A 20235-nucleotide genomic window follows, 5' to 3' on the forward strand; every position below is an offset into this window, starting at 1 on the left:
TCCAAACCCTGAGAATTTAGAGGCAATTGGGCACTACAAGGGTGGGGTTACCATTTACTACCATTTACTACAACCCCGCCCCCCAACATCGGTTTAAAGCAGGGGGTCTCCGGAGCCGGACCCTCGGCTAGCAGGGTTCACATAATGGCGGCGTTCCAAAGCTCATACCTTCCCGGCCAATAGGAAGCCGTGATGTCACGAGGTGCGGCTTCCTATTGGCGTACTTTAAACCCCGGCTAGCTCAGCCGGAGCGGCTACTGGCCCCCCCTACTGAGGTAAGTCTCTGGAAGCAGGGGGTCCCCGGAGCTGAAATAAAGGGGTTCAGCTCCGGAGATCCCCTGCTTCCTATGTGGGAAAGAAAAGTATGATTTGCCCCTTGGATAGCTCGTTTAAACCCCAGTTTGGACTCGCGGGTAATGCCTGGGCCGCTGTGGCACGTCCAGCCCAACTCCTGCAGCGCATGTTACATAACCGCCGTCTCGCTAAAAATAGCCGCGCGCCAGCCTTCCTGTGTATACAATGCGGGTCACTTAGAGAGTGGGGGGGGTGGGGTGATTTATCCATCACACGTCACCCTCCCCGCTGGATATACCCCTAACCGTGTCTCATCCCATTAATGAATCATTTCACTGGCCCCCTGCCCGTCCTTGTCATCTTTTTTTTTTTTTTTATACCGCAGTGTATAGTGATCCCAAGTATCGCTACGGTGCGGAGCAGCTGTTTAGAGAAACGCCCTATATACCGGCGGGGAGCAGTAATTCTAGCGCGCTAACAATTTTGTAGGGAAAGGGTCCGGGGTAAAAATGATCGTCGTACCCACATGAGGTCAGCCAAGAGACCGGACACATCAAACATTTCTGCTCTCTCCCCGTCCGTATCCGTTCCGAATGGTCTTTAATGTTTATTTGGGTTGGTCCCTAAAGGTAGAAGGGGCCAGAATTTTTGTCTCTTCCCCCTCCCCCCCCAAAAGTAGCGTGCGGTGATGTAATGATCCGGCTGCTTATAGCGCTCCCTAAAGTGACCCAAGGACGAATACTTATCCCATTACGGTCTCTGTGAGAGAGAGCGGAGGTAGGAGGTGGGTGATGGAGGAGCGCTTAGCAATGCAACGCCTCCCTGATAACGTGCCAGCTCAGTGTAGGGTCGGGAATCCAGGCCACTTTGGTGTTGAATAATTGCTACATGGGGAGTCTGCGTTATTCTATGAAGCTGTTGAGCACCTACAGAAGTGTTTGACAGGGCAAATATTTGGTACACACACTGATGCACACGCACAGCCACCCTCATACACACACACTGCCACCCTCACACACACACACTGCCACCCTCATACACACTGCCACCCTCATACACACTGCCACCCTCATACACACACTGCCACCCTCATACACACACTGCCACCCTCACACACACACACACTGTCCCTCATACACACACACTGCCATCATCACACACACACTGCCATCCTCACACACACACACACTGCCACCCTCATACACACACTGCCACCCTCATACACACACACTGCCACCCTCACACACACACACTGCCATCCTCACACACACACACTGCCATCCTCACACAGACACACACTGCCATCATCACACACACACTGCCATCCTCACACACACACACACACTGCCACCCTCATACACACACTGCCACCCTCATACACACACACTGCCACCCTCACACACACACACTGCCATCATCACACACACACACTGCCATCCTCACACACACACACACACACACACACTGCCATCATCACACACACACACACACTGCCATCATCACACACACACACACTGCCATCCTCACACACACACACACTGCCATCATCACACACACACACACTGCCACCCTCACACACACACACTGCCACCCTCATACACACACACTGCCATCCTCACACACACACGCTGCCATCCTCATACACACACACGCTGCCATCCTCATACACACACTCAGGCTGCCATCCTCATACACACACACACTGCCATCCTCACACACACACACACTGCCATCCTCACACACACTGCCACCCTCATACACATACACGCTGCCATCCTCATACACACACTCAGGCTGCCATCCTCATACACACACACTGCCATCCTCATACACACACACACTGCCATCCTCATACACACACACACACTGCCATCCTCATACACACACACACACACACTGCCATCCTCACACACACACACACTGCCATCCACACACACACACACACACACTGCCATCCACACACACACACACACACACACACTGCCATCCTCACACACACACACACACACACTGCCATCCTCACACACACACACACTGCCATCCTCACACACACACACACTGCCATCCTCACACACACACACACTGCCATCCTCACACACACACACACACTGCCATCCTCACACACACACACACACACTGCCATCCTCACACACACACACACTGCCATCCTCACACACACACACACACACTGCCATCCTCATACACACTCACGCTGCCACCTTCGTACGCACACTCACACTGCCATCCTCATACACACACACACTGCCATCCTCATACACACACACTGCCATCCTCATACACACACACTGCCATCCTCATACACACACACTGCCATCCTCATACACACACACTGCCATCCTCACACACACACACACACACACTGCCACACACACACACACACACACACACTGCCATCCACACACACACACACACACACTGCCATCCTCACACACACACACACACACACTGCCATCCTCACACACACACACTGCCATCCTCATACACACACACACTGCCATCCTCATACACACACACACACTGCCATCCTCATACACACACACACACACACACACTGCCATCCTCACACACACACACACTGCCATCCACACACACACACACACACACTGCCATCCACACACACACACACACACACACTGCCATCCTCACACACACACACACACACTGCCATCCTCACACACACACACACTGCCATCCTCACACACACACACACTGCCATCCTCACACACACACACACTGCCATCCTCACACACACACACACTGCCATCCTCATACACACACACACACTGCCATCCTCATACACACACACACACACACTGCCATCCTCACACACACACACACTGCCATCCACACACACACACACACACACTGCCATCCACACACACACACACACACACACTGCCATCCTCACACACACACACACACACACTGCCATCCTCACACACACACACACTGCCATCCTCACACACACACACACTGCCATCCTCACACACACACACACTGCCATCCTCACACACACACACACTGCCATCCTCACACACACACACACACTGCCATCCTCACACACACACACACTGCCATCCTCACACACACACACACTGCCATCCTCACACACACACACACACACTGCCATCCTCATACACACACACTGCCATCCTCATACACACACACTGCCATCCTCACACACACTCACGCTGCCACCTTCGTACGCACACTCACACTGCCATCCTCATACACACACACACTGCCATCCTCATACACACACACTGCCATCCTCATACACACACACTGCCATCCTCACACACACACACACACACACACACTGCCACACACACACACACACACACACACACTGCCATCCACACACACACACACACACACACTGCCATCCTCACACACACACACACACACACACACACACACACTGCCATCCTCACACACACACACTGCAACCTTCGTTCGCGCACTCACCCTGCTGTTACTATTCCAACTTCGCTCTTAATCCTTTCATTTGACGCCCACGTTTCCATTGGTCTGTGACAGAGGTTGGAGCGGTGAGTCCTGCGTGTGTCATATGATTCCGTACACAATACCGTGTATAAGTAACTGTCAGAGGGGCCTCTAACTTATGTAAGGCATTCTTTCAGGTATGTAAACATGGCGCTTAGGCCTATAAATAAATGACATTCATTATGCTAGCAACGTGCATGTGATTTTATATATATATATATATATATATATATATATATATATATGCAAATATAACTGTGTGCTCATCTGCATGTCTTAGGCAGGTCTGCAACCCCGCCTTTCCCCATTATCACCCAGCATACAGCACTTCCACTGCAGCAAGGGATTCTGGGAAATGACATGCAAATGAGCACACAGTGTCACTTTTTGCCTCAATAACCATTTTTAACATGGTTCCCTATAGGCTTAAGCTTGCTGCATGGTCACAGCTTTGAGCACAGCCAGGGTAAAGGTAACTCAGTATTATGGTTTAGCCTATCCCATAGCCTCTCTTGCATTCCCAGTAAAATCAACCCCACACTGATGAGACCCATCAAGGTCGAAACGGCTGTCTGTGGGTGGTTTTCTGGGTATGCACCTTAACCCTGGCTGTGCTCAAAGCTGTGACCATGCAGCAAGCTTAAGCCTATAGGGAACCATGTTAAAAATGGTTATTGAGGCAAAAAGTGACACTGTGTGCTCATTTGCATGTCATTTCCCAGAATCCCTTGCTGCAGTGGAAGTGCTGTATGCTGGGTGATAATGGGGAAAGGCGGGGTTGCAGACCTGCCTAAGACATGCAGATGAGCATACAGTTGTATTTGCATATTTGCTTTCCTGTGTAGGGTTTTTGTCACTTTTTTTACTCACGATAACTTAACTCAGTATTATGTTTTATATATATATATATATAAATCTCACATGCACTTTGCTTTGTATCTATATATCACACGTACAGGTACGTTATAGTGGGTAAAAAAAAGTGACAAAAACCCTCCACCGTAAAGCATATAGCAAATGGAAATACTACTGTATGCTCATTCACATGTCACCCAGCATACAGTGCTTCCACTGCAGCAAGGGATTCTGCGAAATGACATGCACTTGAGCACAGTGCCACCTTTTGCTACAAATCCATTTTGACATGGACTCCTATAAGATATATATTTCCATGTATTAAAATGTAGCCATTAATAAGACAGCAGTGTAGTGGTTTTTGGGCTTTCCTATAACCTCTGGGACAATAGGGCCAATATATATATATATATATATAATCATTTACATAGTGCTGCTGTAGTCCTGTGTCTGTACGCACTGCAAAGATTATATTTATATATCTTTTTTTTTAAAGTTTGAAATCTGTGAGAAACGGGGTTGCCAGACCACAAAAATTGCACCCCCAGAGCAGGGAGGCATGACACCCAACCCCCATAAGCACCACCCTTATACACACCACCCTCCCACCGATACACTACACACCCCACAACCCCGATACACTCCCCTGCTGCTCATACACACACCCCAGCCCGGCGTTCAGAGATACAAAGTATCAGCCTCACTGTCTTGGTCCTTGCTGTTCGCGAGTAGGTATTTTTAATCGCAGCTGCGTATGCGCTCTGCTGCTCGCGCACGGGGAAGACCATACCGCTGAGACACCTTGCGTGATGACATAAACGGACAACAGAGACGACCTCTACGCATTTCGCACTCACGTGCTTCTTTAGGGGATCCCCTCGACGCAAGGTGTGTCTCCGCTGTTGGGGCGATCAGCTGCCTCTACCTTCAGCTCTCACCTGGACCAAGTGGAAACCACTTTTACTATTTTATGCGTAAGTTCATGTATTTGGTGTGTGTTTACTAATTTTATTTATTTATAAAAATGTTTTATTATATTGAGAGTTACCTCTCGTTTTCAGGTATGTCCTGGGCACAGAGTTATAACAATACATGGTTACATTAAAAGAACGGAGGTTATAGAGTCACTTCACAGACATTTCATGGACAGACCGAGTTGGAAAATTGGGTACAGGGGATAAAGGGCTTGTGAGCTTCAGATTGAAATAGAGAGGCTTTAACATCACTTTAGCACCAAACGGCTCACACCCTTTGGCGACCCTTCGGCTGCGCGAAATGATGTCCGCCTTCTGGGCAACGCAGATATAGCTGATTTTCAATGCAGCTGTGAACAAAAAGTTATTTGTGTCCTCTTGGCTCATTAACATTCCAGTGGGTGGGGTTGACGTTCCATAAAGTACAAGCACATGTTAGCAGGCTGGTCCTGTGCAGAGGGGAGCAGCTCTTGGGGAGCCCCATCAGGCTGCCTGCCTGTGGGGCAATGCAGATGTCCACTGGGGTGGTTGATTTTCAATGCAGCTGTGAACAAAAAGATAATACATTTATCACCATTCACCTCTGGTGCGCTGCCTCTTTTGCTCTCGTTATTTATTTTTAAGCCTAAGAGTTTATTGAAGTGAGCAAGGTCATGAAATAAATTGGGGAGATCAGGTTTGGAGATGGTAAGAATGTAATTGGCAAAGAGTGCCAGCTTATATTGCTGGTCCCCAGCTCGAGTACCTGAGATATTTACATTGCTCCGAACACGGAGGACAAATATAAGGGGGGAAAGAGGGCAGCCCTGACAAGTCCCACTCCTAATTTGGATCTCTTTTGAAGGTATGCCCTGGCAAATAACCTTGGCTGTGGGGTCGTATAAAGATAACATTGCTTTGAGAAAAGTACCGTTGAACCCAAATGCTTTCAGGGTTTCATGTATATAGACCCAATCTATATGGTTGAAAGCCTTTTCTGCATCGAGGCTGAGCAGCATGGAGGGGGTGTCTGTTTTTTGGGCAAGGTCTGTCCGGCCTATACTACACCTGATGATGAAGTCCGCAGCTTGTCTCCCTGGGATGAACTCCACCTGGTCTGTGTGAATAAGAGATGGAAGGATTGATATGTCTGTTAGCTAACATTTTAGAGACTATTTTAATGTCCGAATTGATAGACGAGATTGGGCGGTAACTCCCGCAGCATGTCGGGTCTGGACCCGCTTTGTGGATTAAGGGCATAGAAGCTTGCAGCATGTTATGGTGAAACGGAGTTTGTTCAGATTAAGTTAAACGGGTTCAATAAGTGAGGGGAAAGAATTTTATCAAAATTTTTTGTAGTAAATATTGGTAAAACCGTCTGGTCCGGGAGCTTTAGATGTTTTAAGATTTTTGGTGACCAGTTGCAGCTCATAATGGGTGCCTTTTTTGGTTGAGTATTTCTTTTTGTGAGGCAGATGGGCCAGGGAGGCCGGCTGAGGTGAGCTATGCATTCATTCGCTCTTTACATGGGGAGACATGTAGGACCTTTTTCCCCCATTATTCAGTGTTGGAGTAAAATGTATGAAATTCCTCTAGGTCTGTCTGGGTTGGACGACCGAGAGGCTGATTGCCGTCTAATGGATTGGATGTCATATGCCGATTTTTGTTTTTCTTAGCTTGGCAGCTAAAAGGGCGTCTGCCTTATTTGCTTCTCAAAATGTCCTTTTCATCCACCTCAAGGACTGCTCAACTTTCGGAAAACATTAAGCTCCGTCCGTCCCTCTTAAAGCTGGAGACCAAGCAATATCCTACATGTGTTTTATTAAACAAATAAATAAATCAGTTCTGTACGATGAGAAAATACATGTATTAAAGAAAAAACTTCAAGACATTTTTAATGTAATTATAATGTAACAAGCAATTTTTTGTTTCTATAGCAACCCTTTACAAACTCATATCCCCTTTTTCTTCTGAAACAGGCTCTGGCCCTGTTTGAGCCCTGTCCCCTCTAGCAGTGCACCAATTGTATCTAGTGACTGCCTGGTCACATGATCTTCCCCACAGAACTTTGCATCTTTGGTCCTCTTCTGCCCTGGCAACAAGAATTTGTTTTTCTTTAAACAGCAGCTGCTGCTATACGAACTCCTGCTATATAAGGCTTCCAGGGCTGCATCAGACGGCCCTTTTTATGGGCTGATGAGAGGCATTCTGTTTTGGACTGTTGGCGCTTTGTCACGAATCTCTCTCTTTCTACCTGAGGCTATCGCTATAATCCTTCCTCTTGCTGTAGCTGTACGAGCTTCTTCCCACAGGACCGACCGGGAAGCCACAATCCCTGTGTTAATTTGAAAAAGGAGTCTGGCTATTGTCCGATGTCTTTGACATCAGGCTGGTTTTAACAACGACTTGTTCCGTCTCCAGTGTGGTCCAGGGACGCTGATATCTCGGTTGAACAGTGTCCGTTCCACTGGAGCATGGTCAGACCATGGTATACAATGGATTTTTTTAAGCTTTGGATTTGAGAGATCATTCTAGCGCTCACAAAAATATCGACCAATCTTGCACAGGACAGGTGGGGGTTAGAATGGAAATTATAGAGCCCTGTCTGGAGGTGTAGTTCTCTCCAATCGTCCGCCAGGTGTAGAGTGCCCAGGCCTTTTTTGAGGGCTCGGACATGTGGGCATCTTACAATGTTATGGGGGAGGTCGAGCGTTCTTGACCTGTCCATAAGGCTAGATTGAAGTCGCCTCCTAGGATAATCTGGCCTTCCGCTACACTCCCCAGAGTAGTGAAAATGGTGGTGTAAAATTTGGGGCTGCTCTAATTCGGAGCGTATACATTTGCAAAGATAACACCTCTACCCAGCAGCTCACCCACCACTATCATGGAGCAATGGTTCCTGTCCGATCTCTTAAATTTAAGCTGGTAGGGGATCTTCTTGTTTAGGAATATTGGCACTCCTCTCTCTCTTCCCCCCCCCCCCCCCCCCTGAGGCGAAGGGGACGAAAAGGGTCTTTATAAGCTCTGTCAAAGTATTTTGCGGTGTCGCAGCTCCTCAAGTGGGTTTCTTGGAGAAGAATATCTCCGCCTTTCTTTTTGAAATCTGTCATTGCCTTTTCTTTGGACAGGGGAAACCGAAGAGAGGTGACTGGGTTAAAACCTTTTTATATTTTGGCAGATAATTCTAAGGCTGCGTCCCGACGTCACCAACTCTCTAAGAATGAGCGCCGGGTGTCCCGTGTTTTTCGCAAGTGGGAGCGGGAGGCATTGGGGGCAGGTTGAGCGTGCTTGAAAGTCACTTTTTTTTTATCTCTTCAAGCGCCAAGCTTGGGAGAACGTGCGTGCGCCCGTGGGGAAGTCTACGTAACAAGTACAAGAGGAGAACGGGGCAAGCGCCCAGCGCACAGCATGCATTAATTTGGACATTCTGTCCAGTAAAACAGAGGTAATATTGGACATGTATGTGTCTGGTATTACCTCTGGACATGTATGTGTCCGGTATTACCTCTCTGGACATGTATGTGTCCGGTATTACCTTTCTGGACATGTATGTGTCCGGTATTACCTCTCTGGACATGTATGTGTCCGGTATTACCTCTCTGGACATGTATGTGTCCGGTATTACCTCTCTGGACATGTATGTGTCCGGTATTACCTCTCTGGACATGTATGTGTCCGGTATTACCTCTCTGGACATGTATGTGTCCGGTATTATCTCTCTGGACATGTATGTGTCTGGTATTATCTCTCTGGACATGTATGTGTCCGGTATTACCTCTCTGGACATGTATGTGTCCGGTATTACCTCTCTGGACATGTATCTGTCCGGTATTACCTCTCTGGACATGTATGTGTCCGGTATTATCTCTCTGGACATGTATGTGTCTGGTATTATCTCTCTGGACATGTATGTGTCCGGTATTACCTCTCTGGACATGTATGTGTCCGGTATTACCTCTCTGGACATGTATGTGTCCGGTATTACCTCTCTGGACATGTATGTGTCCGGTACTACCTCTTTGGACATGTATGTGTCCGGTATTACCTCTCTGGACATGTATGTGTCCGGTATTACCTCTCTGGACATGTATGTGTCCGGTATTACCTCTCTGGACATGTATGTGTCCGGTATTACCTCTCTGGACATGTATGTCTCCGGAATTCTCTGTGGACATGTATATATCCGATATTACCTCTCTGGACATGTCTGTGTCCGGTATTACCTCTCTGGACATGTATGTGTCCGGTATTACCTCTCTGGACATGTATGTGTCCGGTATTACCTCTCTGGACATGTATGTGTCCGGTATTCTCTCTGGACATGTATGTGTCCGGTATTCTCTCTGGACATGTATGTGTCCGGTATTCTCTCTGGACATGTATGTGTCCGGTATTCTCTCTGGACATGTATATATCCGATATTATCTCTCTGGACATAGTGACCTGACCGGCTTGGTGTGGTCGCGGGATTTCCCAGAGCAGGGCTGTTAGCGGGCTGGGCAACTTCCTCCTCCCGATTGGCTGCTGCTGGGTAACGCAGCCAATCGGGAGGAGTCAGCAGCTTGGGGGTGTGGCTAAGGAAAGGAGGCAACTCCATGGAGCGGGAAAGGTGTGTGTGTGTGTGTGTGTGTCAAGCGCGGCGCACCTTTTCATTATTGTGTTGCCTACTCACGGGTCCGGGAGGTCGATAGCCCTAACCTCTCAGGAAGGCCGGCCCTCACCCGGGTCCCTTGGAGTCGGAGAGAAACGTTCCCTTCTCAGATCACCATTGTCCTGCACGGGGAGGCCCAGCGGTATTTGATGTGGCAGATTGGGCACTCCCAGTCACCCCTCTTCCGTTTCGCCTGGTGAGTGAGAGGTCGGGGGAGACTTCGAGGGGTAGTGTGCCAAAGGCCAGCTCTCCCATACCTCTAGCTGCAGCTAATTAGGCTTTTTACCTAATGAATCATTATTTTATTAGAGTTGATCCCCATTGAGGGAAAAGTGCTTTATAAATAGTTGTTGTTTTGACTGGGTAATGTTATGGCAGTCTGTAAGCTCACTGGCAGTGAGGTGGCAATGTGTACTGTGCCTTTAACATGTAACTCCATACATTAAATGTGTACTGTGCCTTTAACATGTAACTCCATACATTAAATGTGTACTGTGCCTTTAACATGTAACTCCATACATTAAATGTGTACTGTGCCTTTAACATGTAACTCCATACATTAAATGTGTACTGTGCCTTTAACATGTAACTCCATACATTAGGGAGAAATAGGCATGCAAGCTAATGGCAGAAAGATGCTGCGCATGCGCACTGGGAAGTGGGCCCGGAGCCGCGCTGTGAACATGTGCGCATGCGCGTAGCTGTTCAATCCCGATGAGTAGAGGCGTGTGATAAACTACAACTCCCGAGATGCTCCGCGAGGGAATGGCTACGGAAGCTGCGAGGTTGGGGATACAAAGTTCATCGTGAGCAGCGGGTACAGTAAGTAACACGGTGTGTGTGTGGAGGGGCGAAGGTTTTTATAAGGGTGCAGCCCCCCCCCCGGATATGTGCAGTACTAGTATACACTGTAACATAGTCTCTAACCCCAATATGCACCAGCAATAGTTATATAATATACTGTATACCCTGTATCTGCCTGCAAGCTGCAGCCCTCCAAGTATATGCAACTATTAATTGCATTCCCAAACTTACAGACGCCCCCCCAGTTATATAGAACCCCTCAAATAGAGACCCCCCATAATTACATATCCTGGTCCCCAATTATATAGACAGCCCCAAATATATGCATAGTTTGTCCCCCAAGTATACAGACAGCTCCCCCCCACACATATATATACATAGTCTGCCCCTCAAACCTCAAATCCCCATATATACATATCCTGCCCCTCAAACCTCAAATCCCCATATATACATATCCTGCCCCTCAAACCTCAAATCCCCATATATACATATCCTGCTCCTCAAACCTCAAATCCCCATATATACAAAGCCAGGCTCCCAAATATACAGACGGACACCCATATATATATATATATAGGCTGTCCCCAAATATGCAGACATCTCTTCCCCCCCCCCCCCTGATTATAGATAATGCCTTCCCCCAAAATATATAGACAACTCCCCCCATGTATACATAGCCTGTCACCACATTTACAGACGACCCCTCCATATATACAAAGCCTTCCTGGATATATAGAGATCTAGATATATAAAATAAATATCAGCGCTATAGTACACACACAATAATTGTGACCGGTGTTATGACTTAATTGCTAGATTACAGATCAATCGCTTGATATAACAAATGGTTATTAATTATCATGCTATTTCCTTATGAAATTGCACTCACGGCATAAACAAATCATGATTTTTATACAGGTGATAATAGATCTTTCTCGCAATCTGTGTCTGACAATGTTTGGCCAACTCAAAAAGGATATTGATAGACGTACTGTAGCAGTTTTCGGAGAGGACCAGATTACAAGGAAATCTACAATGAAAGAAAAAAAAAAGCGCCTGCTTCGTAGTACAGATACATTTTATGATAAAAAGATGATTGTAACAGATGAAGGAACACTCAAACAATGAATTCTGTAAGACGTATTGGTACAAAATGACCACACACGATCTCACTGCAATAGCTGTGAGCTCTCATTCGCCTGGATGTTTATACCCCTGAGAAAGTCGCAGATTTGTGGCAAAACGCGTCGGCACTGTTCTCATCGCTTACCTGCACCGCCTGACCCATCAGCACTTCTCCATACGGAAACTAGAGAGGTGACGCTTTCAAAGATCTGGCAGTGCAGAGATTCCTGCGGCACTGCCAGACCCCCGCTTTCTGGGAGTATCCTCTCTGGTTTGGGAGCGGGTTCCATGATAACATCCTGTGCACGCCATCTTGGAGGTTTTTGAACGCTCTGAGCATCTGGTGTCACAGCTACTGCAGCGCATCCTCACACCTTACAGTGAGATCAGGGGGTAACATTTTACCAATATGTTTTAAAGAATGAATTGTGAGTGTACCTTTATGTGTTATACAGTCATCTTTTATTATAAAATTCACTATACTGTGGTGCATGCGCTTTTTATTTGTTTATATATATATATCCCCTGTCCCAACTATACAGACACCCCACTTATATATACAAAGCCTGCTATCTATCATCTATCCCTATATCTGAAGTTAATGAAGTCGCTCTGGACAGAGAGAAGAGTAGGGGACCTTAAAGAGGCAATCCAAAGGAGCTGATTTATTTATTTTTTAAAGATGTAGGGGGTCTCTGGAGCTCAGCCCCGTTAATTTCAGCTCCGGGGACCCCCTGCTTCCAGAGATACGGGTGAATTGGGTTCCGGTAGCCACTCTCCTTGGCTACGAGGGTTCACAATATGTCTGCTGTTCAGCTATTTCCTGGCCTGCGGGCCAATAGGAAGCCGTGACATCATCAGTGTGGTTTCCTATTGGCCCATGTGACACGAGAGCTTTAAAGCTCTGCCGGAGCAGCTACCAGCACCTACTTTAGAGGTAAGCATCTCTGGAAGTAGGGTGGTCCCCGGAGCTGAGATTAACGGGTTTCAGCTGCTACACACACGGTCCTCGATATCCGATGCAGCATAATGCAGCCCGCATTATCCACTGCTCACCGTCGCAGATTAACATGGACACGTAATACGATGTCGTTTTGCGGGACGCATTCAGACGGATAAGCAAGGACTGACTGGCTGTGTGTGTGTGTATATATTATATATCTATACATCTATACATCTATACATCTATATATGTATCACTTGTGAGCACATGCACATGTCTGCACCCCTGCCTTTCACTATTATCACCTAGCATACAGTGCTTCCACTGCAGCAAGGGATTCTGGGAAATTGCATGCAAATGAGCACACAGTGTCACCTTTTGCATGAAATATATTTATATTTGTATACACGTTAAATACATTTTTTGCTGGCTTGGATTGCACCTCTTAAAACAAACCCTTGAAGTACACCAACAGAGAGATCCATAGAGCAGGAGTTGGGAATGAGGCACTGACGGAGCAGGGAGAGAGGTAGGATGAGAACCAGGGGGGGGGGGGGGGTGGTTCCACGGATGCAGGGAGAGAACGTGGTCACTAGTATTACAAGCAGAGGAGAGGTCCATGAGAAGTTTCCTTATGATTTAGGAATATGGCGGTCGGTGAGTGCGGTGTCAGTGGAGAAAGCTGTGGGGGAGGAGCCAGGCAGAGAGGTGCTAGATACCTTTATTGACCACGGGCACCCTTACCGGATTTTTCAGACCTCGGGGCACCCCTGCTCATCAGGGTACACACAGCCCATCTCGCTCACAAACCCACCACACTCGCCCCCATCTTACACACCCTCGCACTTATTCTCAACACACACCACCTTCAACCTCCCCTTATCACTCTTCATACTCGCCCTTCAACCCCCACTACATTCACCCCCCTCTCTCGTCACAGAGCACACTCGCCCTCTTGCTCAAACCGCCCCCCCCACCCCTTATCACACATCACACTTCACCTTTCTCTATCGCACATTCCTCCCTCTCGGGCTGAGGAGAGCGAGTAGAGTGCAGATCCCAGCCTCTCCGTCTCCAGACAACGCGGAACGCGCCAGCTGAGCAGCGGGTAGAGTGTTTCCCACGGGGGTTGTGGCACTCTTGGTAGAGGATCAGGCACCCTGCTTGAGAGACTGGTCTAGAAGGTGGGTAGGAGTTGAAAAGATGACGTAGAGATTCCTTGTCTTTCAGGGTTCTTGTAAAGAAGCGCCATGTCTGAACCCGCCAGCCTCGATCAGCCACCACAGGACGTAGACACAGACGATTGTCTCCCATCCTACACCTACCTGTACAGCCCCACCCTGCTGAGGTGAGAGCCAGTGACCCCGTTTAGGGTGCTAACTTCATATCAGTATAACCCCTCTTTATTTAACGTCAGATTATATGGCCTATCAATGAGGTGGGGGCCTGAGTCCCATAGGTTACTGTTTAATTCTTATACTGTGTGGTACAAGGTTTGTGAGACTAGTGACTAGACACAACACAGTGGTAGTGAATTATAACAGTCTTTATATGCTCATATAGCTATAATTTGTGGTGTTACATATCTCATATGAATCAGTACGGTGACACTTAATCTCAGAATCACTCCTTACACATATGTACTTAAACAAACTATACTAACAGTGCGAACGCTGCGCAAACAAATAATAACTTTTATCGCTGTCCGGCCTCCCAAGCATGGGGTGGTACTGGCCTGTAGATCCTGGTGTGCTAGCACAATCGTTGGAGTTCATAAACTGTGTGTGTGTTGCAGGCCTGGTGCTTCACCAAGATCAAACTTTGGCAATATAGCTGCAGCTTATATCCTTTGTGGGTTCGCTCGCCCACTCCTCCAAACTGGTGTAATTCCAGCACAGCTGGGCTCCCCAATCTCTCTCTGTAGGATCCTCTGTCTGCCTGCTTCCCTCTGCACTGTCAGGTCCTGGTCTCTGCTACATGCACTGGTCCAGCGGGGAAACTCGCTCTTAGGGGTCCTGCATTGACTCTCTGTGCAGGATGGGCCTGCACACCCTCACTCCCTACACTCCCTTTCCAACTGTCTCATTCCACTGGCTAAGCATAGTCACGTGAAGCTCAGCGTCCAGTATCAACTGTCGATAGTTGTATATAACCCGTGTGTCTGTCCATGTGCAAATCTGTGTGTATCATTTGTATAATCAGTGTCTCTCTAGAGTGTGTGTGTATTGGTGCAGTGGTTAAAGAGCGTTGGGGTCAGCAGTTGGAAATGGGAGAGGCACTATTAACCTTTTCTCTGCCAGAGGGGCCAGCAATGTATCTTAAAGGGGTTAATGTAGGCCAGCTCTAGAGATCCTGCTGTGGGGTGGTGGCCCAACTCTTGGAGTGCCTTACTGCAGTCACATGCTCCAGAGATGATGGAGGGAGTTGGAGTACAAGCTCACACCCTGCAGTCCCTTGCTGCCTTCAGGTTAACTCCACGCTGAGGTGCCAGCCAATCCGAAGGGTCTGGGCGTCAGGGGAGCGTTCGTAGTGCCGTGGGGTGATTGGGTGCAGGGAGTCACGTGATCCGGGTGCTAATACTGTTCTTCCCCCGGCACAGGGGCAGGGTGGCGTTTATAACCGGAGGAGGGTCTGGGATAGGATTCCGTATCGCAGAGGTGTTCATGAGGTAGGGAATCGCACACTACACCTCCATCCTGCAGCGCACTCTCCTATACCTGCACCTGCAAGCACAGCTCTCGCTGCACCTCTATCCTGCAGCGCACTCTGCTATACCTGCACCTGCAAGCACAGCTCTCGCTGCACCTCTATCCTGCAGCGCACTCTGCTATACCTGCACCTGCAAGCACAGCTCTCACTGCACCTCTATCCTGCAGCACACTCTGCTATACCTGCAAGCACAGCTCTCACTACACCTCTATCCTGCAGCACACTCTGCTATACCTGCAAGCACAGCTCTCGCTGCACCTCTATCCTGCTGCACACTCTGCTATACCTGCAAGCACAGCTCTCGCTGCACCTCTATCCTGCTGCACACTCTGCTATACCTGCAAGCACAGCTCTCACTGCACCTCTATCCTGCTGCACACTCTGCTATACCTGCAAGCACAGCTCTCACTGCACCTCTATCCTGCTGCACACTCTGCTATACCTGCAAGCACAGCTCTCGCTGCACCTCTATCCTGCTGCACACTCTGCTATACCTGCAAGCACAGCTCTCACTGCACCTCTATCCTGCTGCACACTCTGCTATACCTGCAAGCACAGCTCTCGCTGCACCTCCATCCTGCAGCGCACTCTGCTATACCTGCAAGCACAGCTCTCGCTGCACCTCTATCCTGCTGCATACTCTGCTATACCTGCACCTGCAAGCACAGCTCTCGCTGCACCTCTATCCTGCTGCATACTCTGCTATACCTGCAAGCACAGCTCTCGCTGCACCTCCATCCTGCTGCATACTCTGCTATACCTGCACCTGCAAGCACAGCTCTCGCTGCACCTCTATCCTGCTGCATACTCTGCTATACCTGCAAGCACAGCTCTCGCTGCACCTCCATCCTGCTGCGCACTCTGCTATATCTGCACCTGCAAGCACAGCTCTCGCTGCACCTCTATCCTGCAGCGCACTCTGCTATACCTGCAAGCACAGCTCTCACTGCACCTCCATCCTGCTGCACACTCTGCTATACCTGCAAGCACAGCTCTCGCTGCACCTCTATCCTGCTGCACACTCTGCTATATCTGCACCTGCAAGCACAGCTCTCACTGCACCTCCATCCTGCTGCACACTCTGCTATACCTGCAAGCACAGCTCTCACTACACCTCCATCCTGCAGCGCACTATGCTATACCTGCACCTGCAAGCACAGCTCTCACTTCACCTCCATCCTGCAACGCACTCTGCTATACCTGTATCTGCAAGCACAGCTCTCACTGCACCTCCATCCTGCTGCGCACTCTGCTATACCTGCACCTGCAAGCACAGCTCTCACTTCACCTGTATGCTGCTGCATACTCTGCTATACCTGCACCTGCAAGCACAGCTCTCACTACACCTCCATCCTGCTGCACACTCTGCTATACCTGCAAGCACAGCTCTCGCTGCACCTCCATCCTGCAGCACACTCTGCTATACCTGCAAGCACAGCTCTCGCTGCACCTCCATCCTGCAGCGCACTCTGCTATACCTGCAAGCACAGCTCTCGCTGAACCTCCATCCTGCAGCGCACTCTGCTATACCTGCACCTGCAAGCACAGCTCTCGCTGCACCTCTATCCTGCTGCATACTCTGCTATACCTGCAAGCACAGCTCTCGCTGCACCTCTATCCTGCTGCATACTCTGCTATACCTGCAAGCACAGCTCTCGCTGCACCTCCATCCTGCAGCGCACTCTGCTATACCTGCAAGCACAGCTCTCGCTGCACCTCCATCCTGCAGCGCACTCTGCTATACCTGCACCTGCAAGCACAGCTCTCGCTGCACCCCCATCCTGCAGCACACTCTGCTATACCTGCAAGCACAGCTCTCACTTCACCTCCATCCTGCAGCGCACTCTGCTATACCTGCAAGCACAGCTCTCGCTGCACCTCTATCCTGCTGCACACTCTGCTATACCTGCAAGCACAGCTCTAACTGCACCTCCATCCTGCAGCACACTCTGCTATACCTGCAAGCACAGCTCTCACTGCACCTCTATCCTGCAGCACACGCACCACAAGCGCTCACACTACTGTCACTGTCCCTCTCCTCTCTCCCCAGACATGGCTGTGACACTGTCATCATCAGCAGAAACTTGCAGCGGGTGTCAGAGGTAAGAGGGCACCATTGACCAGTGCGGAGTGTGACTCACCCCCCCACACACACAACACGCACACAAACCCCCCCACACACCCCCCCCCACACACACAAACCCCCCCACACACACCCACACACCCCCATACACACAAACCCCCCCACACACACCCACACACCCCCACACACACCCCACACACACACCCCACACACACACACACAAACCCCCCCACACACACCACACACACACACACACAAACCCCCCCCCCACACACACACACCCACCCACCCACCCACACACACACACACAAACCCCCCCACACACACACCCCCACACACACACACCCCCCCACACACACACACACACACACACAAACCCCCCCCACACCCCCCCCCACACACACACACACAAACCCCCCCACACACACACCCCCACACACACACACCCCCACACACACACACACACACAAACCCCCCCCACACCCCCCCCACACACACACACACAAACCCCCCCACACACCCACACACCCCCACACACACAAGCCACTGCCCATTCACACGTCTTCTCTTCCCCACTCAGGCCGCTGAGAAGCTCCGTGCAGCCACCGGCCAGCGCTGTCTCCCCCTGACCGGGGACGTCAGGCAGCCTCAGACACTGAGCGCCGCCCTGGAGGAGACGCTGAGCACCTTCAAACGGGTGGACATCCTGGTGAATAGTGAGTGACCCTTAACTGTGACTTTCGCCCTTTAACCTCTCCATTGCCAGAGGGACCAGAATGCATGGAAGGTGCAATCCAGCCCCCCTCCGTCTTCCCTCCACTCCCTCCCCTCTTCACTCCCCCTCCCTCCCCCCCCGTCTTCCCTCCACTCCCTCCCCTCTTCACTCCCCCTCCCTCCCCTGTCTTCATTCTCCTCTCCCCCCCCCCGCCCGTCTTCCCCTCACTCCCCCTCCCGCTCCCTCCCCCTCCCGCTCCCTCCCTCTTCACTCCCCCTCCCTCTCCTGTCTTCATTCTCCTCTCCCTCCCCTGTCTTCATTCTCCCCTCCCTCCCCTGTCTTCATTCTCCTCTCCCTCCCCTGTCTTCATTCTCCTCTCCCTCCCCTGTCTTCATTCTCCTCTCCCTCCCCTGTCTTCATTCTCCTCTCCCTCCCCTGTCTTCATTCTCCTCTCCCTCCCCTGTCTTCATTCTCCTCTCCCTCCCCTGTCTCCATTCTCCTCTCCCTCCCTCCCCTGTCTCCATTCTCCTCTCCCTCCCTCCCCTGCCTTCATTCTCCTCTCCCTCCCTCCCCTGCCTTCATTCTCCTCTCCCTCCCTCCCCTGCCTTCATTCTCCTCTCCCTCCCTCCCCTGTCTTCATTCTCCTCTCCCTCCCCTGTCTTCATTCTCCTCTCCCTCCCTCCCCTGCCTTCATTCTCCTCTCCCTCCCTCCCCTGCCTTCATTCTCCTCTCCCTCCCTCCCCTGCCTTCATTCTCCTCTCCCTCCCTCCCCTGCCTTCATTCTCATCTCCCTCCCTCCCCTGCCTTCATTCTCCTCTCCCTCCCTCCCCTGCCTTCATTCTCCTCTCCCTCCCTCCCCTGCCTTCATTCTCCTCTCCCTCCCTCCCCTGTTTTCATTCTCCTCTCCCTCCCTCCCCTGCCTTCATTCTCCTCTCCCTCCCTCCCCTGCCTTCATTCTCCTCTCCCTCCCTCCCCTGCCTTCATTCTCCTCTCCCTCCCTCCCCTGCCTTCATTCTCCTCTCTCTCCCTCCCCTGCCTTCATTCTCCTCTCCCTCCCTCCCCTGCCTTCATTCTCCTCTCCCTCCCCTGCCTTCATTCTCCTCTCCCTCCCTCCCTCCCCTGCCTTCATTCTCCTCTCCCTCCCTCCCTCCCCTGCCTTCATTCTCCTCTCCCTCCCTCCCTCCCCTGCCTTCATTCTCCTCTCCCTCCCTCCCTCCCCTGCCTTCATTCTCCTCTCCCTCCCTCCCTCCCTTGCCTTCATTCTCCTCTCCCTCCCTCCCTCCCCTGCCTTCATTCTCCTCTCCCTCCCTCCCTCCCCTGCCTTCATTCTCCTCTCCCTCCCTCCCTCCCCTGCCTTCATTCTCCTCTCCCTCCCTCCCTCCCCTGCCTTCATTCTCCTCTCCCTCCCTCCCCTGCCTTCATTCTCCTCTCCCTCCCTCCCCTGCCTTCATTCTCCTCTCCCTCCCTCCCCTGCCTTCATTCTCCTCTCCCTCCCTCCCTCCCCTGCCTTCATTCTCCTCTCCCTCCCTCCCTCCCTCCCTCCCCTGCCTTCATTCTCCTCTCCCTCCCTCCCTC

At 50.4% G+C, this 20235-nt stretch overlaps 1 protein-coding gene across 3 annotated transcripts in view; it reads left to right on the forward strand.

The window, feature by feature from the left end:
* Window positions 1-10955: 10955 nt before the first annotated feature.
* DECR2 (2,4-dienoyl-CoA reductase 2) overlaps window positions 10956-20235 on the forward strand; it is a 16722-nt gene continuing 7442 nt past the window's right edge. For 2 of the 3 annotated variants that reach the window (XM_075566379.1, XM_075566381.1), the window contains exons 1-5: window positions 10956-11103; window positions 14384-14501; window positions 15753-15821; window positions 17913-17964; window positions 18526-18661. In XM_075566379.1, coding sequence (XP_075422494.1) covers window positions 14404-14501; window positions 15753-15821; window positions 17913-17964; window positions 18526-18661 — 355 coding nt within the window. In that variant the 5' untranslated portion in view covers window positions 10956-11103; window positions 14384-14403. Of the gene's footprint in view, window positions 11116-14383; window positions 14502-15752; window positions 15822-17912; window positions 17965-18525; window positions 18662-20235 lie in introns of all 3 variants that reach the window. The other variant, XM_075566380.1, reaches the window with a different exon arrangement.

The sequence above is a fragment of the Ascaphus truei genome, chromosome 11 (assembly GCF_040206685.1).
Source record: "Ascaphus truei isolate aAscTru1 chromosome 11, aAscTru1.hap1, whole genome shotgun sequence".
NCBI lineage: Eukaryota > Metazoa > Chordata > Amphibia > Anura > Ascaphidae > Ascaphus > Ascaphus truei.